The following is a 25,318-nucleotide window of genomic DNA, read 5'->3' on the forward strand; positions in this document are numbered from 1 at the left end:
TGTGTTTGAGGCCTGGGCCCATGGGCTCGGGTGGGAGTGTGGGTGTTGAAGGTGTGTGTGAGCTCAGGCTGGTGTCTGCATATATGTGGGAGGTGGGCCTGTGGCTGTGTACAAGTAGGCTGCCCGCACACACAAACACACACACACACACACACACTCGCTCTCTCTCACACACACTTGCACACCAGGCTATCCTGATACCTACAGGCACACAGCAGCTCCCTCATACAGACACACACCCATGTGCAGATGTGTGCTCACTCTTGTCTGCAGACTTCCTGTCTTTCTGAGTGTGTTTTTGTGCTGGGGATGTGGGGGGTTGGACAGCAGTAACAAAACGTTTGGGGCTGCTCTGGAGGACCGAGGCTGTCTGCTGCACTTGTGCAGGGACCCCTTCTCAGCTGGGTTCTGGCACCCACAGAACCAAGGATTCCCTGATCAGCTGGGAGCTGCCTTTCAGGGTGCGAGCAAGGCTTGGTTTCGGGAGGACTGCGTCACAGAGTGCAGTGAGATGGAGTTGAGACATGACTCAGGCACTCAAAGTGAAAATAAAAGTGATGTTTTGCCCCAAGAGGAGATGGATATCATGAAGACTGGGTGCTGTGGGGGTGACTTGTCAGGGAGAGCCTGCGTGAGCCTTCTCAGCCCCACTGTCTGCTAGGGCGCTTGGAGGGATTGGGGCACGGGCAGAATTTTAGGGGACAGGGAGCCCTTTCGTGGCCATGGCAGGAAAACTGAGGGTGGCAGGCATGGCCAGGCCTAATCTGATCAATTTCAGACCTTTTCCTTCCACATCAGTGCTCTTAAGCTTTTTTAGGTCACATATTCCTCCAGGAGTCTGATGAAAGTCTAAGTCTACCTTCCCTAGAAAAATACACAAACTTACGAAATGGTACAGGCAATGTCAGGACTTGCAGGACATCGGAAAGGCTAAGGATGGGCCTGAGGTTCAGTATGCTTGTATTGGAAAAAAAAAAGGCGACAAGGCTCCTCACCTCTAATGTCTGGATCTAAAAGGCCTGGGTGCATCACTGAGGAGACAGGGCTTTCGTGCTCTGCGTGCAGCTTCAGTCCAAGTGCCCGGTGGGACAGGAAGTGGCAGTGCCCAGAGAGGGCATAGGGTCTGGACCTTACCACCCATAGCACTGTGACACTGGGTGGGCTATAGCACCTCTTTCCCCCTACCTGTAACCTGGAGATAAAAAAGGGCTGGGAGGATGAAATGAGATGGTTCTCATAAAGACATAGTGACAAGCCTGGAACACTGGGGTCATTGTTGCCCTCAGATGGACAGGCTGAAGCTGACCTGCCACGTCTTTACCTTTTGTCTGGAGTTTGCCCAGCTTGGCAGAGGGGGCTGACCAAGCCCCCCCACCCCACCCCCCCAGGCTGGCAGGGATGCAACAGCTCCTGTTCTGTTGGGATAAGCAACAAAGGTGCCTGCAGGGCCCATCCTTCAATTGGTGACCCAAGGTCCCTGTCAGCCGGGACACGGCTGTTACCACCCAGAAACCGAGCCCCCATTCTGGGAACCCACTCCAGATCACTGGCACGGTGACTGCCTGAGGCAGCTGGGCTGGCCCTCCAAGGGGACGTGGGGGTCTTTGGACCTCCTTCTGAAGGGCCCTGGCTGCCCAGCTGTAGAGGAGGACACATGCCTCTTGAGGGCTTCCTGGCACCCTGCCCAGTGAAGCCTGGCTCCTGACTGCAGGCCTTTGAGCAGCTCATGATAGGGCTGGCAGTTCCTCCCCAGCCTGGTGGGCAGCCAGTTGAGGGGGCGTGGGCTGGAATCAGGGCCCTGGGGCCTCTTGATGCCCCTGGACGAAGATCTCACTGCAGCATATGATTCACATAAGCCAGGAAGTTGATTCCAGTTTCCCTAGGGGGTTGAGGTGGGGCTGTCTCTTGGGACCTGGAGACTAGCTCACTCCCTCCTCCCTTGACCCCAATCCTCCTTCTTCCCATGGGAGAGAGAAATGGAAGCCCAGACCTTAGGAGCACAGAAGCTTGCTTGGAGGCAGAAGGCAGACTGCAGCGATGCCAGCTGCAGGGTCAGAGTGGGCCCGGGCAGTGGGCCCAGAGCTCCCCCGCAGACCTAGCCTTCTCGAAGACCAAGATCAGGGGAAAGGGTTAGGTTCCAAGAGGTAGAGAAGGAGGATGCCTCCACCAGCCTTTGACATGCTCTGGGCTTTGGATCCCACTCCCAGGAGAGGTTAGTTAGAGAGGCAGAATTACCCTGCAGCCTGAGTAATCACTGGGCTGCACAGAAGGAGGCTCAGAAGGGGATTTTACTTGAGAAAGGGGTGGGGGAGGAGGCGGGGAGGCTGGAGAGCTTGCAACCCACTCTTTCCTCTCTAGAAATAGGGGTCTGAAACTGACTCAAGGGCGGTGTTGGGGCTAGGGGAGGGGCTGCAGGCGCCAGCAAGGTTGCCTGAAGGAGGGGAGAGAGCTAGCTCCAGAGCCCCCAACCCCTCTTACCTCCATGGCTGTGTATCATGAATGGGGCTTAGGCTGGGCTGATCAGTGGGGGACACTAGGGACCAGAGGCAGCTCCCTGCGCTGGGGGGTGGGGGGAGCCCAGGGTCCTGGGTGCTTTAGCTCTCTCTTGGGACACAAGCTCTAACATCTGCAAAATGTGTTTAGCAATCCCGCCCTTCCCTGGCAGAGCTGTTAGGAGGATCGATGGTGTAATATTGGAGAGGGAGAAAACACATGGGCATCGATGAACTCCCCCCACCAAAGACTGGTATTGTGCTTTTATTTTGCTTCTAATAACCTCTCACCTTCACAGCATTTTGGGGCCGGTGTGGCACTTCTCCACGCATTAGCTCTGAGGGAGGCAGAGAACTTACTCACCCATCTTACAGATGAGGAGACTGAGGCTTGAGAAGGTGGAATGACCAGCTCAGCTGACTGGTGGCGGCCCTCAGGCTTGGGTGTGGGTCTCCAGCACACTGTGTGTGAGGGGGAGGGTTGATGAGAGGGGCCGCTTCTGGTGCCCTGTCTGGGGAACACTTCCAGGGAAGAGGGGTGTGGCCTTGTGGGTGAGGGAACTCTGAACTGTCACTTACTGTCCAATCATGATTCTCCTTCTAATTTGAGGCACACCCTGGGTGGATTCCTTGTCTTTGGTGTACCTCAGCTTTACCATCTGTGAAATGGGGATCAGAACACTTCTGCAGATGCTGAAATGTGCCGTTAGAGTTGCTACCCTCTTTAACCTCCGTCTGTGGAAGGCACCCTTGGGAAATTTCAGGCTTCCAGAACACCAGAGCTGGGAGGACCATGGACACTGTCTCTCACAAGCATCGATGGTGGAGCCAACGCCCAGGGAGAGTGGTTTGCTCAAGGCCACAGGGAGAGGCAGAAGCAGGGTCTGGTAGGGGACCAGATGGTGTGCAGGGGCCAGAGGCCAAGGATGGGAAGTTGGGGGGCAGGTGGGAAGGGGACAGCCTTTCCTCCCTCCTCCTCCGAGCTAGCAGAGCGGAAGGCACGCACATGTTCTGGTGCATGCCGCAGGCCTCCGCCTCCACACAGCCTGAGACACACTGACACTGCCGAGCTTCCCTCCCGCCTGCCCACCTCCCTGCACAAGTGCACGGTGACTGCTGCCAGCACCCCTGCAGTCTTGGGCCCCGTTCCTCCCAGTGGGGTGATGGCAGAGCCTTGGAATGCAGCGCCTGCATCCTGTTGCTAGTGCACGAACACACACACACACACACACACACACACACACACACGGGTGCATGTGGACGTGCAAGTACACAAACACAGTGGCTCCAACAGGGCATCGAGCAAGAGTCTTACCTCCCAGTGCAGGGAGAGCAAGATGATGCTGGCTAGGCTTCTAGGCTGTCTCTCTCTCTGCCCTTGCCTCTCGTCCTGTCCTGTGTCTCTCTGGTCCCTGTTTCTTTCTCTCCCCTTCCCTCTTTTTTGTGCTGGTCCCTTGGCCACAGTCCACCCCTCCTGCACGCATGTTGCCTGCATCATGGTCTCTTCTGAGCCTCTCTCTGGCACAGTAGGGAGCCTCCCTCTCCAGGCCAGCCTGGTGCAGCCCCCCGAGCATGTCACAGCCTGCTGAGACCCAGCCCAGGCACCAGATCTAGGTCCTCGTGGGGCTTAGCTGCCCACCAAGGCGTCAGGTGGGCCTGTAAGGCCGGTGGGACTTTCTGTGCTGGAAAACGCTGACGGCCTTGGTGTCTTGGCATCACATAAAAGGAGGAACATGTCTGTGACTCTTGCATCCACTCAACAAGTATTTCCTGACAACAGACTCTGTTCCCAGCCCCAGGCTGAGCCCAGCAGATACTACCTGCCAGACTTATGTCATCTCTGCCCCTTTGGGGCTTATGGTTTAGTGAGACTCTGACATTAATTAAATCACTTCAGATATTATAATTTAAATGCAACTGGTTAAGGGCTCTGAGCACAAATGTGGGGCTATGAGCTGCAAAGAGACCTCAACTAGTTGGAATGAGGGAGGTATCAGGGAAAGCTCCCCTGAGGAGGTGATACTGGGGAGCTGGAAGCTGAATAAGAGTCAGTCAGAGGGAAGAGGGTGGAATAGTGTTCCTCAGAGTGCGAACAGCACAGGCAAAGGCTTTGAGGTGTGTATTTTGATGGAGCATGTCAGCCCCAGGGAGGTTGGTGGCCCTACTCTTCTTAGACCTGCTCAACTTGCCTCCAACTTTTGGATGCCTGGGTACTAAAAAGAATATTAAAAACCTATAGAATGTCTAGAAGAGGGGGCCTAGGCAGGGTGGCCAAGGCCTGGAAGCCAAATCAAGTGAGAGAGGGCTGAGAAGCTGGGGGAATTTAGCAGGGAGAAAAGACCCCTCGGGGGTGTGTCCTCTCCCCTCACCTCTGCAGGGACATCATGGGACCCCAGAGATGAGACAAGGCTGCTTTGTATGGCCCTGGAGAGCAGAGCAGAGCAGGACCAAATGTGTAGAGTAACAAGGAGGTGGATTTCAGCTCAACGTAAGGAAGGACTTTCCAATGGTCAGAACTGCACTTCTACCGCCCAGACGGACATGGCCTTGGGAGATAGTGAGCACTCTGCTAGCAGAAATAGGCATGCACTTCCACAGCCCTCTTCTCACCCCGTGCCTCCAATTCCCTCCTGCCCTGCATCCCTGTCCTCACCTGGTGAGATGCTTTGCTGCAAGCACGAAGTGGGAGATGGTTTAGGGGCCAGAATAGCCTCAGTTCTGCACAGAATACCAAAATGAAGAGTGCTCCCTTGTCTTAGGGATGGGGAAATAAGGCCCAGAGAGGGTCAGGGCCTTGCCTGAGGTCACACAAGCCAGTGACACATGAGGTTTAGGCGCTCCAGCCTCCTTCCAGTCCAGTGCTTGGATTTTTACCCCTTGGAGCCTCTCTCTCTGAAGCTCTGAAAGTCTTTGCTGTGTACGTGTCAGAGCCAGGCCAGGAGGCCCTTGGAGCCTGGGGAGAAAGCAGACCCTCAGCCTTTTTCCTGCTTTGCCTGCTCTGATCCTGTCACCAAGCTCTGTGGATATATATATATATATATATATATATATATATATATATATATATATATATACATTTTATACAGCAGGTTCTTATTAGTTATCCATTTTATACATATTAGTGTATATATGTCAATCCCAATCTCCCAATTCATCACACTACCACCTGTGGATATTTTTTTTATTTTCCTTTTTGTAACCCATTCAAGAAAACCCAGGCATAGCCCAAACAAGGAATGAGTTGGAACTTTTGTTGGTTCAATATTCCCTGCAGCAAAGAGACTCTTCTGGTTCCCAGGCCTTCTGTGTCCCCCACAAGACTTCTGCTGGATTGGTGCACGGCAGGCCTGGGGGGCTGTGCAGGATAGCTCAAAGACACTGTGTCCCTGCAGGATCTTTTGGAGTCTGGAAGTGGGCGGCTGCAGTGGCTTGGGGAGGGATGTGTGGTTTCAGAAAAAGGTCCTAGGATTTTCTGGCTCTCAAATGCTAGTTTGCGGAGTTTGGGGCAGAGCTGCCATGCTGAGCTGGGGAGAAGAGAGAGAAAACCAAGTGGAAGGGGTCCTGAGCTGCCAGCCCCTACCATCTCAGCTTTATTTGCTGTCTGGTGACCTGCATAGCTGTGTTTTGTCTGTTTGTTATTAAGAAATGATACTATTGCTTCAAACGAAAAAAATAATGAGAGGGCTTAAAAATGACCAACAGTTGATTTCACAGATGGGTAAACTGAGGCCTCCCCCAAAAGTGAAGGGAATTGCTTAAAGTATGTAGAGGTGGGTGTTATGGAAACCAAGATGTTCCTTTCATTTCTGAACAAATCTGATCCCAGATTTTTAACTGTTTGAGGAATCTAGGAACCCTCAGAGAATCTCATATGAGCCACGGTCACCCCTGAAAACACACTCACTCCAACTAACAGAATGTTGTATATTATTTCCCACAGATCCCCCCACCCTAATGCCCATCTGTGGACCCCAAGTTAGGGCCCTCTGATCCGAGAGTATGGGGTATTGGAAAGAGCAAATGACGATGAGTCAGGAGTCCTGGGTTCAAGGTCTTGGCCTCAGTTTCTTTATCTGTAGAATGGGGAGAGAATGGACCTCAGTGGCAAGATACTATTGCAGCTTCCGATGTACGTGACCCACACTCTGACCCCTGGGGTGGAGCTGCTCCGGTGGCCAACCCCAGCTCTGTCCCTTCCCCCAGCCATTCAAACCCCATCTGCTCTGGGTTCCATGCCCTCAGGGCTTGCTCTTTGCCAAGTGATCAGATCAGCTAAACTGGGCTGTAAGTTACTGACCACCAAGAGGTATTGGAAGCTAATCCTCTCACAGATAACAGGTCTGTATACATTTGAGCAGGAACTTTCCTTTTTTTTTTGGCCACGTGATGCACCATGTGGCATTCGGGATCTTAGTTCCCCAACCAGGGATTGAACCCGTGCCCCCTGCATTAGGAGCACAGAGTCTTACTACTGGACCGCCAGGGAAGTCCCAAGCAGGAACTTTCTGAAATCACCCCAGCTTGTCTCAGAGAGGTAGAATGCTTAGGTATATTAACCCAGAGTGGGGAGGTTTGCGGGGAGGAGACTGGACTTTGATTAAGAGGTGCCTATCACATAGCATCCAGGCAAGATGGAGAGTAGCTAGAAATTTGGGACTAGCATTCTGAAGAGAGGAGGGGCAGTATAGAAGCAGATTTCAACCATGGGTGATAGTCAGTGGCTTTCATCATTTTGGGGGGGACGGGTGTCAGAGAATCCTTTGTGAAGCTAATGAAAAATATGCATCCTCTGCCCAGAACAATGCACAGACATAGAATAATTTTGTTAAAATTTTAGGTGTGTTCGTGAATGCCCAGAGCCTCCCCAGAGATCCCAGCTAATGGTCCAGGGTAGAAGGGATGGAGGGGGAAGAGGTAAGAATGGGTGGAGAGAGAACAGGGAGCAGCGATGCTTGGGGAGGAGGAATGAAGAAGTGAAAGCACTGTCAGCAAGTGGGTGGGGGGGTTCCGGGGAGAGTGCGGCAACCCAGAAACAAGAGGGAAGCTAGGTCTCAAAGCTGGGTGGTCAGTGGGGCAGTCAAGGCAGATCAGATCTAGTGGGAGATGCCAGGGCTGGCAGGGTGCTGGGAGGACTGGGGGAACGGGCCTGGCACAACTTTTCTTCCAGGGAGCCCGGGGGTGGGAACCAGACTGTGGTGGGTTCATGGAGTGTGGGAGGTGGGGAGGAGGCGGTGGATGTCGGACACTTTGTTCTGGAAGTTTGGCAGCAGCGAAGGGAGGAAGGAAGTGGCCCAGGTTGCTGGGTTGAGAGAAACGCTCTTGCTTTTTTTTCAATTTTTTAAGTTTGGGAGAAGGAAGGTTGTTTATTTTTGCAGAATGTGGGAGACCTGGGTGTGTTTGAGGAAGCAACCAATGAAGGGAAGACCCTAGAGATTGTCAGGACTCCTGCTAATCAGACCCGCAAGGAGGACAGAGTGGAGAGAGGGTTCGGTGACGGAAGCCCAGTAAGCAGTGTCCCTGTCTGCTGATACCCACAGGCATAAGCCCTAGGCTCTGGGAGGCTCCGGCATAAAGGAGGGGAGGGTTCCTTTAGGGGAAGTTGGCAGTAACCAGTCTTGGGTATCAGGAACCTCTTCTTATCACTACGTAGCAGAGACTTCTCACAGCTGGCCCAGCTGGAAATGGGGCTGGGGCTCCTCATCTCCATTTTTCAAATGGAAGGATAAGCACGCTGGCAGCCAAGGACCCAGGTCTTCTGAGTCCCCATCTAATGTTCCTGGTGCCGCCTCTGCTGCCATGTCAGCATTTTGGGGTGTTTTAGGCCAGAGAGGGTGGTGAGCCTGCTGTGGGTGGCAGCCAGCGGCTCCCAGGACACTCTGCCTGCCAGGCAGCCGAGAAGCAATCTCCCAGTGTGAATCTTGCTTTTCACGGCCCATTAGCACGTTCGCACATTCTCAGCCACACTGGACCCACTATCACGGCGCCCTCCCCATCCATCAGTCAGTGGGAGAACCAGGTGTGGCCTCCCTGCCTGCTCATACCCAGTGGCAGGCTGCTGGGCCCTGGGGAGCACCCCACCCCCTCACCATGGCCTCCCCACACCTCCTGTCCTGGCTTGCTTCTTCCCCGAGCTTGGCAGACAAGGTCCATTTTGCCTCTGAAGATGGCTGTTCTCATCACTTCGGAGATCATGATGCCTGTAAAAGGTGTTGTTTCTTGAGCATTTACTACACTCCAGGGACTGGGCTAAACCCACTGCATACCTTACTCTCTCACTGGATCCTTGAAACAGCTGCTCAGGGTGGGTACTATTCTTACTTACATTTTACAGGGGAGGAAGTAGTCTTACCAAGGTTAAATAACTTGCTGGTAAGAGGCTGAACCACGATTTGAACTCTGGTTTGGTTGGTTCAGGAGTGCCTGTTCTTATCCACATAAAACCTCACTATCCAATATGGTGTTCACTAGCCACTTATAATGATTTAAATGAAATAAAATTAAAAATTCAGTCCTTCAGTCCTACTAGCCACACTTCAAGTGCTCTATAGCCATATGAGGCTAGCGCCTGTCACAATGGACAACACAGAATATTTCCATCATCATAGAAAAGTTCTGTTGGACAGCTCGCTACAGAATATTGAAGGTGGAAAGGCCTCTGTACTTTTTAGCCCCATGCCCACCCCATCCCCCAAGTTGCAGATGAAGAAATTGATGCCCACGCTGGGCCGGACCCCTGCCCAAGACCTCCCAGCAGGGCTGAGAGCTGAGGTCTTGTCCCTCCAGTGTCTATCTCACACACATACCCCTCCCTGCCCACATTCTGTGACCCTCTCCTAACATGGGTACTTACCCAGGGTGACGCACATGTGCTTTGTCACACCCAGAGCCTCTTGGCATCACACACACAAGGGCACTGATGGGCTGCTGACACACACCTGTGGGCAGACACAACCCCTGAGCCCTTTGCACCCAGGAACGCTGTCACAGGCACTCCCAGTGCCTCCCATGGACATCCTCCACTCACGTAGGGCCCTCACATGCAGGCCTCATCCCTTCCTCTTGGGACCCCTGGTCACTCCCTCCCACCCTGCCTTTCCCACCTTGGCCTCCTCCCCTTTTCTGCCCTGTCCTGTTTCCAGGCTCCTACCCACCCACCCACTGGCCACCTGCTCAGCTCAGGGCCGTGGGAGGAGTGGGCTGGCTCTTCCTTTTGCCAAGGCTGCTGGGCTGTGGCCACTGGCTCACACGGGACGAGAATGCAGAAACATGCCTTTTTTAAACAAAAGATAAAAAAGAGAGGAAGTTAGGGCTGCGAGCTCGCTGCCCACACTCTCATTTTTGCTGCAGATTCTCCTCTGCCCCTCCTCTCCCTGATCCCCAGCACCGGGGCAGGCAGGGAACAGCCTTTCCACTTGTGGTTGGAGACCTGAGGCTGCGTAGGTAGAAAGAGGGGCTCCTTGGCCCAGACCCTTTCCTCGCCCCATTCAGGGATTTGTGTACCTGGCACTGTTCCCAGTGTTTTGCATGTGTTACCTCCCTTAATCTCCCCAACAAACCCAGGAGGGAGATATTATTATTGCCCCCATTTTATAGGAGGAAACAGAGAGTTGAAGGGCCAAGTTCAATATTACAAAGTCGGAGGTCAGTCACGATCAGATCACAGGGCTTTGTGAGCCCAGAGCCCCTGCTTTTTAGGGTCACACTCTTGCCTTTGGTGGAATCAGAAGAACAAGGGCAGGTGACCTGGATTCTCTTCACAGCCTCGAGAGGATTATGCCTGCTCCCTTGAGGCTTCAGTTTCCTGATCTGTGAAATAGGGGATCATAATTCCAACTTCACAGGGTTGCTGTGAGGGCCAACGTGCATTTGAAGGGAGGACATCTTCTGGGTATGTGAGGGACTGGTGTTCTCTGGATCAGTAGCCCTGAACTGGATTTGATAAACTCCTCCCTCTGAGCATCTGCTAAAAGGTATGCATTCTTGCCCCAGAAAAAAATGCATATGCCTAAGTTCAGAGACACAGGGTTCCTGCAGCTGCTCCGCCCTTGGCCTGGACCCCTAGTTAGAGCCTGGGATTTACACAAATCTTGGTGCTGTGTTTTTTGTTTTTTGTTTTGCGGTACGCGGGCTTCTCACTGTTGTGGCCTCTACCGTTGCGGAGCACAAGCTCCGGACGCGCAGGCTCAGCGGCCATGGCTCACGGGCCCAGCCGCTCCGTGGCATGTGGGATCTTCCCGGACCAGGGCACAAACCCGCATCCCCTGCATCGGCAGGCGGATTCTCAACAACTGTGCCACCAGCGAAGCCCTGGTGCTGTGTTTTGAGGAGGAGGTTCAGCAAGTGTGCCTTCTCTTGTTTCATAGACATGGCTCTTAGGTCCTCAGCTCCTGGGGCAGAGCCCGGGCTCATAGAGCCTCTTGAGCCTCTCTGCATAGAGCCCCATGTGATGGCCAAGGGAAGCCTGGAATATGTATTTTTAAAAGATTTCCAGACTTCCCCGGTGGCAGAGTGGTTAAGAATCCGCCTGCCAATGCAGGGGACATGGGATCGAGCCCTGGTCTGGGAAGATCCCACGTGCCACAGAGCAACCAAACCCGTGCGCCACAACTACCGAGCCTGCACTCTAGAGCCGCGAGCCACAGCTACTGAGCCCGTGCGCAGCAACTGCTGAAGCCCGTGTGCCTAGAGCCCGCGTGCTCTGCAGCAAGAGAAGCCACCGCAATGAGAAGCTCACGCACCGCAACGAAGAGTAACCCCCGCTCGCCGCAACTAGAGAAAGCCCGCATGCAGCCACGAAGGCCCAATGCAGCCAAAAAAAAAAGATTCCCAAGGCATTCTGAAACAGCCAGTTTGATAACCATTGATCTAATGTCTTTATCTAGAATGGAGTTTTGTTTCTCTAGTGGAGAAATTATATTTCTCCCTCCCTCCCTCACATCCTCCCTGTCTCCCTCACTCTATCCATCCATCCCACCATCCAAGTTAATTAAATTCCAACTCTGGCCCAAGCATGAGCTAGATGCCGGTGAGTGAGACAAGCCCTCCTTCCCTGCTCCTCCTCTCCCTGGAGTTTGCAAAATCTTTCCCAGAAGTGGCCCCTTGAAACATTCTCTCTCCTGGGGCTTCTGAGAATCATGGCCTCCCACTGGGCAGAAACCTCCCTGTTTGGGTAGGGTGGGCACCTTTGAGAGACCAGTGTGTGCACCTTCCTCAGATGCCTGTTCCTATTCCTAACACCCCAGACTAAAGTCTTCTCCCCGTCTCATTTCAGTCCCTCTCACGTAAATCTGCCTCCTGTTCCTATAGTAACATTTATGGAGGCCCTGTTGGTAGGTAGCATTGGGTACCTGGGCATGGGTGTGGAGAACATTCCAGTCCTAGTCCTCAGGAAGCCTCCGTCTTGTGGACAGACAAGCTGAACGAGCAAGCACAGTCCTAGGCTAGATGGGGAGGTGTGGGGTGCTCTGGGAGCACAAACAATGGGACACGTCACTAGGAGCCTTCTCAGGGAAGGACACCCGGTCTGCTGCTCTCTCCAGGTGGAGGACAAGCAGGGCCTCACACCCCACGGATGGTCTGTTGCTGTGCCCATGAATTCGGGCCTTCCTCAGCTTTCCTACGAGGTCATATTTCCTGGTCTCTAGCCCTCCTTCCAGATCTTTCTTCCTTATCCTTCGCCACAGTTTCCTACCCGTTCCCTTCATGCTGCCTGGACAAGAAGAAGCCAGTGACACAACGCCCAGGGGTGTGTGTAGAGCGAGCATCTCCGCCAGCCTGCGGGCTTCATCGGTGCCTGCCAGCGTCCGCCCCTGCTCCCAGAGGCCTCATTTTTGTGGCTTGGACCTGCCTGTGTGCTTAGAAGAGGGGATCAAAGTTTGGAGGATATGGTGGGGTGAGGCCGTTTCAGGAACCTGGGCATTCAGGCCAGCAAGCGGCAGGCTCCCTGGGTGGAAGAGGAGCCAAAAACCTGGGGGAGCAAATATCTGAGTTCTAGACATGGCATGGCCCGTAGCTAGCTGTGTGACCTTGAGCAATCAATCTACCCTGAGCTACACTGAAGTTCAAATTCTTGGGCTCCGCCTCAGGCTTAAGGAATCAGAATCTGCCTTTTAAACAAGATGCCTGGGTAATTCATATGCACATTAAAACTGGGGAAGGCTGCCCAGGAGACTTGCTTCTTGCCATTAGCCTGTGGTTAAGGTGGTAATGGTGGTGACCACAGGTGGTGTCTGGCCCCTTAGGGGCCTCCTCTGTGATGTGAAGGGGTTGGACCAGATGACCTTTGTGGCAGAGGGTATAACATGGCACCTAGATGAACGTATCTAGCCCTCAAACTAGTTTTGTTTGGCAAAACACTATGTTTAAATTTTTTGGAATAAGGTACCAGTATTTAAAAATTGGGAAATGTCACGAAAATATCCAGACTTCCAGTTTTTCTCGAAAAATCAAACAATCTGGGAAATGGGCCACATTCCACATGGCAACAATGTCTCGTATGAGCAGTGAAACCCACAGCCCTTGCTCCAAGTTCTCCCAGCCACAAATACTTCGAAGATAACAACCCAGGAGTCTCTTAAAACATGAAAAACTGCTCAGCTTCTCTCTTGATATGAGAATTCCAAATCAAATCTACAGAGTCACCATGTTCCACGTCTCACTAGCAAAGATAGGAAAGTTTGATAACACGTTGTGTTGACAAGGGTGGAGGAAAATTGTCCCCTCACGTACTAGTACGAAAGTAAGTTGGTACACCTCTAAGATAGATCATGTCTCGTTATCCATCGGAATTACCAAACAACACCTACCCTTTGACCAAATAATACCAGTTCTAGAAGTTTAGTCGCAGACACTTGTACACATGGGAAATGTAATTCTAATGCACGCATGCAAGGTTAGTCATTGCAGCACTGTTTGTAATAGCTATAGATCGGAAGTAACCTAATTGCCCATCGATAGGGGACTGGCTAGGTAAGTTATAGGACAGCCACATGATTAAATGAGGAACTCTTTATTTATTTATTTATTTATTTATTTATTTATTTATTTATTTTTTGGTGGTACGCGGGCCTCTCATTGTTGTGGCCTCTCCCGTTGCGGAGCACAGGCTCCGGACGCGCAGGCTCAGCGGCCACAGCTCGCGGGCCCAGCTGCTCCGCGGCATGTGGGATCTTCCCGGACCGGGGCACGAACCCGCGTCCCCCGCATCGGCAGGCAGACTCCCAACCACTGCGCCACCAGGGAAGCCCAGGAACTCTTTTTTTAAAAAAAACATTTATTTATTTTTAAATTTTTATTGGAGTAGAGTCGATTTACAATAGGAACTCTTTATGTTATAATACAGAAGGAGGATCTCTAAAAAATTTCTGGAAAAGAGGAGAATGCAGAACAGCATGCAAGGTCCAGTATCCAGTATTGGGGAGAGTATCAGTGGAAAGATGCTCTGGTAACACTGGCCGTCTCTTGGGAGGGGACTTTGGAAACTAGGAGGACCCTTTTAACTAACTACATTTTGTATCTTTTGAACTTCGAACCATGTCCATGTGTTACCTACTCAAAGAATAAAAAACTGAAAATTTCCAGAGACCTAGATTCTGTGATTCTACCACTGCGTGATTCTAATGTTTTAGAATTTGGTGAACCTAACTTATTACGACTCTACAAGTCTCATGTCTCATGAGGCCAAGCTCCTAATGATTTACTACCAGTGGTTCCCCTGGGTCTCCGGGCCTGCTCTGTCCCTGAATCGGGCCACAGCAGCCCCTACGAGCTCAAGCAGCACTGAACGAGGGCTCCCTCCCAGCACGGTGCAGCTGCATGAACTGTGGTGTCTCTTGGGAACGCAGCCCTTGGGCCCTCCCTCACCCTCTTTGCCTTCTCTGTCCTAGGGGAGCCTTCTCAGTGGTGCGCAGGTGTGTGAAGGTGCTGGCTGGCCAGGAATATGCTGCCAAGATCATCAACACTAAGAAGCTCTCGGCCAGAGGTAGGCGGTGGATCCGTGCCTGGCCTGCCTTCCGGGGCCCTCCTCCCTCCAGCCCTCCCTCTACCCCTTGGGTTAGAACCAGGATCTGGGTCTGTCCGCCTGGATGATGCTGCTGTCAGAGGTGGGGGCTCGTCTTCCTGTGGGTATGATGAGAATAGACACCTCCATATTCCTTCCTTAGAGGGTCTGGGCTGGAGGCCACAGCCTCTCCCACAAGCCAGGCTCTCTGCCCCTCATCCACCCATGCAGGTAAAGACTAAGGTGCCAAGTAGGCCTTCCTTTCCCTGCTTTTCTGCCGCTTGCCTCCATTCTCACCACCAGACCTCTGCACCCACCTTTCTCTCTGCCTGGATGCTCTTACCTGGCTCCTTACAAGGATAGCTCTTTCTCAACCTTCAGGTCTCAGTTCAATGTCACATCCTTTGAGAGACTTCCCTGACCCCCAATCCTGAGGGGGACTTCCCCATTTTATATCTCTCATTACTGTTTCCTCTCTTTGTGGCTTCCTACCAACCTGGAGCTATCTCATTTACTGGCTTGGTGCCTTGTTTAATATCTATGTTCCCTCATGACCATAAGCACCAAGAAAGTGGGAGTGGGTCTCATTCCCTATATACGCCCAGCACCTAGGACAGCGCCCGACGTGTCGGGGGGGCTCAACCAGTGTCCCGTGAACGCCAAGTGCACTCTGCTTCAACCAAACCAGTCCACCCTCTGGGTCCCTATATACTCCCTTGGACGGTGGCTTCCAAGCCTGGAATCCCCTGGAGAGCTTCAAACACTCCTGATGCCTGGATCCCACAGGTTGAGATTTAATTAGTCTGGGCTGTGACTTGGGTTTTGGAAATGATCCCCAGGTAATTCTAATTTGGAAGTGGTCCTAAACCAGTAACATCAGCATCACCAGGAGATTGTTAGGAATGCAAATTCATGATTCCAGATATAAGGAATCAGAGCCGCATTTTAACAAGACACTGGTGATTTGTATGGACGTTAAAACTTGGAACGCCAGCACAGAAGCTTTGCTTCTTGCCCTTAGCATGTGGTTAGGGCAGTAACGGTGGTGACCATAGTTAGCGCGTTGGGGAGGATTATCTTCAAATATCTCCTCTCTGAATGGTGGGTCTGTGCTGCTCTGGGGACCCCCAGTGGGTGGAGGACATTCTGTTGGGTGAGGCGGGTACAGGTGCGGTCTGTGCAGCCCATGGCTTGTGCAGCGTGGAAAACATCATGTGAGGGGTTGGTGAAGTGTCCAGGTGTTTGCCTGGCATAGGTGGCAGCTGTGTCTGGGCCAGGGCCCAGCAGGTGTGGATTTCACAGAGGCTGGCACAGGATGCACATTGTCCCCCGCAGGCCTCCCAGCATGTTCTGTGTTGGACTGTGTGCTGCTGCCTTTATCTCTCTGGCTCAGTGTTGCTGGGAGCCCAGTGCTTTCTCCTAGTTACCGACCCCCCCACCCATAGGCAGACCAGTGTCCTACAGGGAAGAGAGGCTGGGCTGGGGGTGGGGGTGGTGCTCTGAAGACCAGGGCCCGCCGTGCCACACAGTCCACATGAACACTGGCGTGGAAGGGCGAGACCTGTGGAAGGTCAAGGGCCAGAGCCAGGGGCAGGGAGCCAGGGCTGGCAGGAAGGCCAGTAGGAGCACTGCCTCACCCAGTTGCTGGGACTTGCTTTGCCATTGCTGTGTGACTAGTGGCTGTGTGGTGCCCTCTCTGTGCTTTACATCACCATTGATCAAGGGAGATGTCCCAATCCCTGAGATACAGAGGGGGTGGGACTAGAGCCATGGCTTGGGGTGTTTGGTTGGGTTGCCCCCAAATGAGGGAGGGTCAGAAACCAAGGTCTTAGGACTTCCCTGGTGGTCCAGTGGTTAAGGCAGTCCTGCCTTCCAATGCAGGGGGTGCAGGTTCAATCCCTGGTAGGGGAGCTAAGATCCCACATGCCTTGGGGCCAAAACACCAAAATATAAAACAGAAGCAATATTGTAACAAATTCAATACAGACTTTAAAAATGGTCCACATCGGGCTTCCCTGGTGGCGCAGTGGTTGAGAGTCTGCCTGCCGATGCAGGGGATACAGGTTCGTGCCCCGGTCCAGGAAGATCCCACATGCCGCGGAGCGGCTGGGCCCGTGAGCCATGGCCGCTGAGCCTGCGCGTCCGGAGCCTGTGCTCCGCAATGGGGGAGGCCACAGCAGTGAGAGGCCCGCGTACCGCAAAAATAAAAATAAAAAAAGAAAGAAACCAAGGTCCTCCCTGGATTCTGGGGAATCTTGGGCCAGTTCACCACATTCTCAGAGCCACATCCACACAAGCTCACGACAGAAAGAGACAGATGCGTATGGGGGGAATGGAAGGAGCATTGCCTATTTTCTGGAAGGTGACTAAGCATTCCAGGGACAGTGTAGACTCTGGGCTGTGCAGTAACTGCCCCCTCTCTGGATTTGAGGGGCCTTTGACCTCCTGAGAGGAAGGCGCTCAGGCCTAGGTGAATGTGAAGGGTGGCAGCGGGGAGCTTCTGAGAGAACCTTCCCAAAGAAGTCTGCCAACTGCCAACGCTTTTCTCCCCAGCAGGAGATGAGGGGCAGAGCTTCTTTTAGCAGGTTTCTTTGTTTGCCCCTCCCGGTGCCTGGGGTGGGGAGTGGTTTGATACTGAATATTTGGCAACACATTCCAAGCTTCTCCTGCTGGCACTCACCCCAGGTGACTTTGGCAGTTCCCAACTGGGGGCCATGCCCCCCTGGGGTGTCCGTTCACTCCCCAGGGAGCTGTGGCTTCCCCTTCTCCACGGGGTCAGCCTCTTCTGTCAAGAGTTTCCCAAACCCGGGAGAGATTTTTTGTGTCTGTTTTTAAACTACTCTTTTATATAAAATGCTCATAGTATAAACAATTCGAGGCAGCCATAAAGACATGAAATGAAGGTAAAAATATTTTCCTGTCCCAGTCCCTGCCAAATCCCCCTGGGGGCCTTTTGAAAAATACAGCTGCCCCAGTTCCGCCCCTGAGGGTGTGGGATTCAGCAGGTGAGGCCCAAGCTTTTGCATTTAAAAAGTCCTGTCAGCAGTGACAACAGCCAGTACACGCTCAGCGCCAGCTCCCTGCCAGGGGCTCTGGAAGCTTCCTAGCTATAGCCTTGCCAGGCAGGCACACACAGAATTCATCAACATTTTGGGGCACACTGGGCAAGCGGATGTGGCTGGTGCCACCAGAGGTGACCGGCCCTCCTACGGCGACCTCCATTAGCCCCACTGCCCACCTGAGCACGGAGGGGTCACTTCCTCAGCTCCCCGGCCATCAGTCCCAGGACACTGGGTGGGAAGCACGGGGTGAGATCATTCAGGCTGACCCTGAGCTTCAGGTCCATGCAAGGGAGCCTTCGAAGAGGCAGTAAGACACATCTTGTCAGTCTTTCTCATCTCCTTCCCCACCCCTGCCTGGCACTCTTGGCCCTCGGGATTATTTCTCCAACCTCCTAGGATCTGGAGGCTTGTTGAAGTCCTGTGGGGGGGTTGGGACATTTTCTGTTCCGCGACTCAGAGGTCTATTTTCTGCCCTGGTTCCTGTGCCTCTAGCCAGAATCCTGCCGCCCACCTGCTTGCTGGAGCCCACCTTCTCTGCAGGCAGAGCCCTCAGGCCCCTGACTGCACTTCCTGGGGCTCTGCTTTGCCCCGCTCTGCCCTGCTGGTACTGTCTGGCCCCAGGAACCTCTCCCCAGAGTTTCCACCCACCTGCTGCCTGCCGAGCTCTGGGCAGGGCTGGCCCCCTTAACCTCAATATCTTGCCCCCAGGCCTGCTCTAGGGGACGGGGGGAGAAGATTCACAAAGCATTTATCATAATGGGAATTAGGAGCAAGTCTTCCTGGTACCCAGGCAGGAGGCTGCAGACTAGCTTCTCTCAGACCCCTCACCATCATGGGCCTATACTGAGCTGGATGGATTAATTTATCAATTATGAGAATGGGAGGCAATATAGTACAGTAATTATGAACATGGGTTGAAATCCCAGCTCTGCCACTTCTTGGCTATGGGAACTTATACAAGCTGCTGTGTGGCTCTAGGCCCTGGGAACAAGGCAGAGACCAGCAGACAAGGTCTTGCTCTCGTTGCACCTGTTTTCTACAGGAGGGAGACTGAAAACAACATTAAACACACAAGTAAGCTGGGTAATTTCAGGTAGCAATGGGTGTTACAAAGAAAATGAGACAGGGTAATGAGGAAGTGATGGGGCTGGAGGGACATTCAGAAAATGCAGCCAGGGAAGCTCTCTGAGGAGGTGACATTGTGCTGGGACCTGCCTGAAAAGGAGGCAGCCATGAGAAGACCCGGAGAAGGGTGTTCCAGGCAGAGGGCGCAGCAGGTGCAAAGGCCCTGAGGTGGGAAGGGGCTTGCAGTGCCTGAGGCCGCAAAGGAGGCCAGTGTGACTGGAGCTTCAAGGCCAAGATGAGGTCAGACCCAGCACCCAGCAGTCTTCCTGGATGTGGTGAGGAGTTTGGATTGTATTATAATACATTAGGAAGCTGTTGGCAAGTTTGAAGTCAGTATCTAACTTATATTTTAATAAGAGGTCCGTGGCTGCCCAGGACTATTGGCTGGGGGTTGGGGGCAGTGTTCAGGAGTAGTTCCTCAGAGATCTGAGTTGTAATAAGGCTTGATCACCTTGATGACCACCTTGATTTTGAAAGAGACTGCTCCTTTAGCACTGGGCCTCAGTTTCCCCATCTGCCTAATGGAGCAAGGCCTCAGAGGTCAAGAGGAACTCAGTCCCTACGTTTCTTGAGGTTCCTTACATATTAGAAAATGAAAACATTTCAAACAGTTACAAAAATTATTGTATAAAGTACATGTTTACATTCAACAGATTAATGATTTTAGCCTGAAATTTGCAATGCAGTGTAATTGTACTATGCACAAGATGATTACAAGATTTATAAAAAGAATTAGTTCCTAGCTTTTCCAGCAGTGAGGTCTGGTAACCAGGCACTTTTTTTTTTTTTTTTTAATTTATTTATTTATTTTTGGCTGCATTGGGTCTTCGTTGCTGTTCATGGTCTTTCTCTAGTTGTGGCGAGAGGGGGCAACTCTTTGTTGCGGTGCACGGGCTTCTCAATGCAGTGGCTTCTCTTGCTGCAGAGCACAGGCTCTAGGCTTGTGGGCTTCAGTAGTTGTGGCTCACGGGCTCCAGAACACAGGCTCAGTAGTTTTGGTGCACGGACTTAGCTGCCCCACAGCATGTGGGATCTTCCCAGGCCATGGCTTGAACCCGTGTCCCCTGCTTTGGCAGGCGGATTCTTAACCACTGAGACACCAGGGAAGTCCCCAGGAACACATTTGAAGCTTTGTGACCAACGTTTTCTTCTTTCAATCGTGTCAGTGTAGCTCTGCTCCCGGGTGACCTCTCATGGAGAAAAACATCAGAATTCTGGATTTAGATCCTTTACCCCTTGAATGTGTAGCCTGGGCCAGGAGGCCCCCAGCCCCCACTGATAGGCCCTACTTTGAGCTGCCTGGTTTCTGGTTCTGCTGGGGATGGGTGGGTGGGGGACAGTGTTTGGAGCTGGGGAGGATCCAGCCTTCCTCAGCTCAGGGACGGCCCTTGGCCAGCCCTGGATGGGGATCCCCCTCCTTTGCCTGGGAATCAGCTTTCCTCCGCCTGCCCTGGAGGATATGGAAGGATGCAGAGAGGGAAGAGGAACCGGGGGATGGCCCTAAGCCTGGACCAGCCTCCCCTCCCCTAGCCTGTAGCCGCCTTTAGCTGGGGAGTGGAGCTTCCACTCTATGGAAGGATTGGTCTTAATTGCTTTGCTGATGGAAAAGCCACATTTCAGTATTGATCTTGGTTTCTGCAGCCCTTGGAGGACGGCTGGTGATTCCTGTAATGGAGGGGGAAGGGGAGAGGGGAGCTGGCTGCCTGGAGACAGGGCTGGGACTTTCTCCATCCTCATCATCCTCCCTGATGCCCACCTGCTTTGGAGGGGCCATTCAGAGACAGGGGTTCTAGTCCTGGCTCCGCCTCTGAGTATCTGTGTGAGTTCCCTTCTGTGGGCCTCAATTTTCCCATTCGGGAATAGGGGGCAGGTGGAGGAGGTGGTGATGAGTCAGGGTGTGGAAAATGGGACAGCACAGAGTTGTTTTTTGTTGTTGTTTTGTTTTGTTTTTTGCCGTGCCACACAGCTTGTGGAATCTCAGTTCCCTGACCGGGGACTGAACCTGAGCCACGGCAGTGAAGGTCCTGGAATCCTAACCACCAGGACACCAGGGAACTCCCTGACTTAAGGTTTTAAAGCTTATGCCTGGAGCCTGATTGCCTGAGTACAAAGCGTGGCACCACTGCTCACCACAGTGTGACTTTGGGCCAGATACTTAATCTCTCTGAACCTCTGTTCCCTCCTCTGTAAAGCCCGCACAGTGGTAGCACCACCCTCAGAGGATTATCATGAGGGCTTGAGATGCATATAAAGTGCTCTGCATAATGCCTGGCCCATAGTAAATAGTCTACATTTGCGACTGGCTCCTTTTATATACTGCTTTGTTTTTTTAAAATTAAGGCATTAAATACCAAATTGGAGAAAATCACCAAAAAGGAAATTGCAGAATGCTTAAAATGGGGACGGTGATGCCCATAGCCCAGGGCTGTTGGGAGGACTGAGTGGGGTCGTGGGTGTGATTGCTCTCAGCGGCCTCAGTATCAGAGACCACAGGTGCAGACCCCGAGCAAGGCCTCTCTCCCAGGTGGGCAGGGAAATCCAGGGGATTTGGACAAAAGTCCTGAGAAGCAGATGGGAGATCTCTGAGTAAGCCCTGAGGCTGCCATGGCCAAGTTCTACCTGCAGATTCTTTGGGGGTCTCTGTGTCCCTGGTCCCAACTCATCTCACGGGAGACGGCTTCTGTGAATTAATACGGCCCTTCTCCTGCAGAGAATTCCCACACCCTTAGAAAGGTTCATTCATTCAATAGTTTGTTCTTTCATTCAGTTATTTCTTGAGCACCTACTATGGGCCAGGCATTTGGGTTGATGCCACAGGCACAACAGAGACCAAGTCCTCGTCCTCAAGGACAGCGATCTCCCTGAGACAGAATGGGATGTGCTGTCCAGGGGCCCCGAGAGCACAGAGGAGGAGCCCCTACCAGCTGGTAGTCAGGGCAGGCTGCCAGGAAAGGGCGACATCGAAGGATGGGTAGGAGTGAATGACGGCCGGTGAAGAACAGGTGGGAGACTGAGAGGGAGCTTTCCAAGCTGAGAGCACCACGTGTGCGAAGGCTCCGGAGTGAGGGCTGAGCAGCGCGTGCCTGGAGAGGTGAAGTTCAGCAGTTCAGTCTGTCTGGGGTGTAGTGTGAGGGGCAGGGCTGGAGGAGGGTCAGCTGGAGCCTGTTGTGGGAGTGGGGATGTTCCAGACTGCCTGGAGCTTGGCTCTGATACAGGAAGGAGATCCCCCTCATTTGAGAGCCCTGAAAGCCAAGGGAGGGGAAGGGACTTCTGCGTCACTGCAAACCCAGCCTCTCTCTCTTTCGTTGCAACCCACTGCCTTCCTGGAGGACCCAGAGGCTCTGCCCAAAAGGCGAGCTTACCCAGGGCCCAGGTGCTGCCCTGGGAGGTGGAGGTCATTAGAGGCTGTGAGGAGGGAGAGATGGGATGGGTGGAGGTTCCTCCCGCACCTGGACTCACCTGGACATCTGTGTTTCAGACCACCAGAAGCTGGAGCGCGAAGCCCGCATCTGCCGCCTGCTGAAGCACCCCAACATTGGTGAGCATGGGGGATGGGTGAGGGGTACAGGTGGGGCCTGGCCCAGCTCCCCTGCCTGCCCTGGTGGGTGTTTGTTGAGGGGAGGGGGTAGCTGCTCTCTTCTCGGGACTGCGGCAATAGAGGTGGGAAAGGGGGTGTCTTGGTTTCTGCACTCCTCTGTGAGCAGCTTGGTTGGGGGGGAAGGTGAAGAAGGGGCCCTTCCTCCCAGCCCACGCTGCCAGCAGCCTCCTTCAGAAAAGCTGTTTCAGGAAAACTCCCCAAGCTCTGAGAGAGACGAAAATAGGCCAAGCTTGGCCTTGACCAGTGCAGCCCACTCCCCAAACACCCCCATGCTGAGTCAGCCTGGCTCCATGGCCCTGCCCACCTGCATAGACCTGCAGGGGCCCCTAGGCGGCCCCTGCCCAGGGTGGACGGAACGCAAGCTGCATGGAGCGGCTGAGCCCAGGGCGGGCAGGATGGCACTGAAAGAGCACATAACTACCTGACCTCCCCTCCCCCACCCCTGCACAACTTGGGGGCTGCGTCCCAGCCTGGCAGGGTTCTGAGTCATGGAGGGGAGGGAGTGCAGATTCTAGATATAGTTTTGTCAGGGAACGGCTGTGTGACTTTGGGTAGGAGCACTACCCTCTCTGAGCCATTTCTCCCATTTTCACAAGGAGGGGACTGGACCAGCTGGGCATCTTGTTAAAAGGTAGATTCTAGTTGAGTGGGTCTGGATGGGGCCTGGGGTTTTGCATTCCTAACACACTGCAAGGTGATGCCACGGCTGCTGGCTCACCAACCACACATGAGGAACAAGGTCTAGGTGCTCTGTAAGGAACATTCCAGCTCTGACAGCTACCAAGCCTTCTCCCTCAGGAGGGAAGCATCTCTCTATGTCCAGGGCCCCAAGGGTTAACTTCCCTGCGGAAGAGAAGCATCTCCATCTGCTATTTATACCCAGAAGGCACCTCCCCTTCCCAGTGCCTGGGAAAAGGATCAGAGCTGTACACACAGCAGCTAGAGGTTCCAGGGCTAGAGTCGGAGAAGGGGTGGCAAGGTGGCTGGCGGGGAGCAACCCTGGTTGGATCCTGGCCCCTGACCTATTTATGACCGTGGGCAGCTCCTACCCTCTCTGGGCCTCCAGCTCCCCAGTTGTACAATGGAGGGGGTCATGAGTGGTCTCTGACTATAAAATCTCATGGTGCTTAGAAAGGCCATCAGTCCTGGAGGAAGGAGGCGGGGAGTGTGTGTGTGTGCATACCCGTGCATTTGTGTGTGTGTGCGCGCGCACGTGTGCGCCGCTACACAATTGCAGCTGTCTCAGGTCAACGCTGCCTTCTCCTTCTCTGCTCATTCCCAGCTCTAAAAGGGAGGAGTAAGTTATGGGTTCTGGGGCTGACAGACTGCAGCTCAAATCCTGTGTTTGCTGCTTAATAGCTGTGTGATCCATGACATGTTGTTTAACTGCTCTGAAGCTCAATTTTCTCATCTGGAAAATGGAAATGATACAGACCTTGTAGGATTATGATGATCACATAAAGCATAGTACAATAACAACCCCCTGTAAGTGCTTTATTATCATTAAGCTGCTCCACTTTTTCTCAGTCTATACCCTCCTACAGAACAACCTTACCTGAAGTCTTGCCTCTTGCCTAAATCTTCATATGATTCTCATTCCTTTGAGCCATGAAGATTTTGAGTCGTCAGTTTGGGGCATTATATATAACACAGTGGTTAAGAGAATGGAGTTTGTAGTCAGACACACCTGGGTTCAAATCCTAGCTCTGCCTTTTAAAAAATTTATTTATTTTATTTACTTATTTTTGGCTGCATTGAGTCTTCGTTGCTGTGTGCGGGCTTTCTCTAGTTGTGGCTAGCGGGAGCTACTCTTTGTTGCAGTGCGCAGGTTTCTTATTGCAGTGGCTTCTCTTGTTGCAGTGCCCGGGTTCTAGGCACACGGGCTTCAGTAGTTGCAGCATGTGGGCTCAGTAGTTGTGGCTCATGGGCTCTAGAGTGCAGGCTCAGTAGTTGTGGCACATGGACTTAGTTGCTCCGCGGCATGTGGGATCTTCCCGGACCAGGGCTCGAACTCGTGTCCCCTGCATTGGCAGGCGGATTCTTAACCACTGCGCCACCAGGGAAGTCCCCCAGCTCTGCCTTTTATATGGTGTTTGAGTTCGGGCAGGCTATGAACCTCTCAGACTCAGTACCCTTCTCTGTGAAATGAGGATAATCATGCTACTCACTTTCTAGAACTGTTGTGAGGGTTAAATGAGATATTGTAAGTAAAGCACTTAGCACAAGCCTGGCAGTTGGTAAAACCTCAGAAATGGCAGCTATCATCTTCATCATCATCACTGAGTCATTTACTCCATTGGTTCACCTGATGTCAAGGGCATCCGAGGCCTGACCATGTGCCAAGGCCTCTGCTAGTCTCTGAAGATGTGCGGAAGAAATGAGGATTGGGGGGATTTCCCTGGCGGTCCAGTGGTTAGGACTCCTTGCTTCCACTGCAGGGGTTCCGGATTCAATCCCTGGTCGGGGAACTAAGATCCTGCAAGCCGTGCAGTGCAGCCAAAGGAAAAAAAAAAAAAAATAGAAATGATGGTGGGGAGGGGGTGGGGGTGGCTGATGGACAGGGACATGGAGAGCAGAGCTGAGATCCAGAACAGGAAGACATTCAGAGGAACTTGAAGCTATTGTTAGGGCTGGAAGTGTCCTTGGAGGGTACCGCTTCCTGAGCCTCCAAGCATCTCAGTTCAAAGTAGATTGGAATCTGCCCAAAGAAGTGCAAAGAGGTCCAGATGTGGATGCAGAACCTGAGAAGTGGGTCTGTGCCCAGAGAAACTAGGCTGAGTCCTATTCAGGCTGTTTGGTGAGTCCAGCCAAGGTCACTGGCTGCTGCCAGTGTATGGCCACTGCCCAGCCATACACAGGGGACTAGGTCAGGGAGGTCCCTGGCTCAGCACAGGTGGGTCCAGCTGTGCTATGCACAAAGCATTTACCTCCTAGATCCTGCTTCGGGGAGGACAGTACTCTATTCTCTGTACCATTAGCACCTGCTGATGAGGCAGACCTGCCCCTGAACCCCAAAGCCTTCCCCAGGGAGCAGAAGACAACC

The 25,318-nt window shown here is 53.0% G+C and overlaps 1 protein-coding gene across 3 annotated transcripts in view; it reads left to right on the forward strand.

Annotated features, from left to right (window-relative positions):
* Window positions 1-25,318, forward strand: part of CAMK2A (calcium/calmodulin dependent protein kinase II alpha) — a 65,984-nt gene that overhangs the window by 2,182 nt on the left and 38,484 nt on the right. For all 3 annotated transcript variants that reach the window (XM_067032079.1, XM_059062394.2, XM_067032078.1), the window contains exons 2-3: window positions 14,378-14,472; window positions 22,156-22,215. In XM_067032079.1, coding sequence (XP_066888180.1) covers window positions 14,378-14,472; window positions 22,156-22,215 — 155 coding nt within the window. The remainder of the gene's footprint in view (window positions 1-14,377; window positions 14,473-22,155; window positions 22,216-25,318) is intronic.

Source organism: Kogia breviceps, chromosome 4, assembly GCF_026419965.1.
Source record: "Kogia breviceps isolate mKogBre1 chromosome 4, mKogBre1 haplotype 1, whole genome shotgun sequence".
In the NCBI taxonomy this organism is placed as follows: Eukaryota; Metazoa; Chordata; class Mammalia; order Artiodactyla; family Physeteridae; genus Kogia; species Kogia breviceps.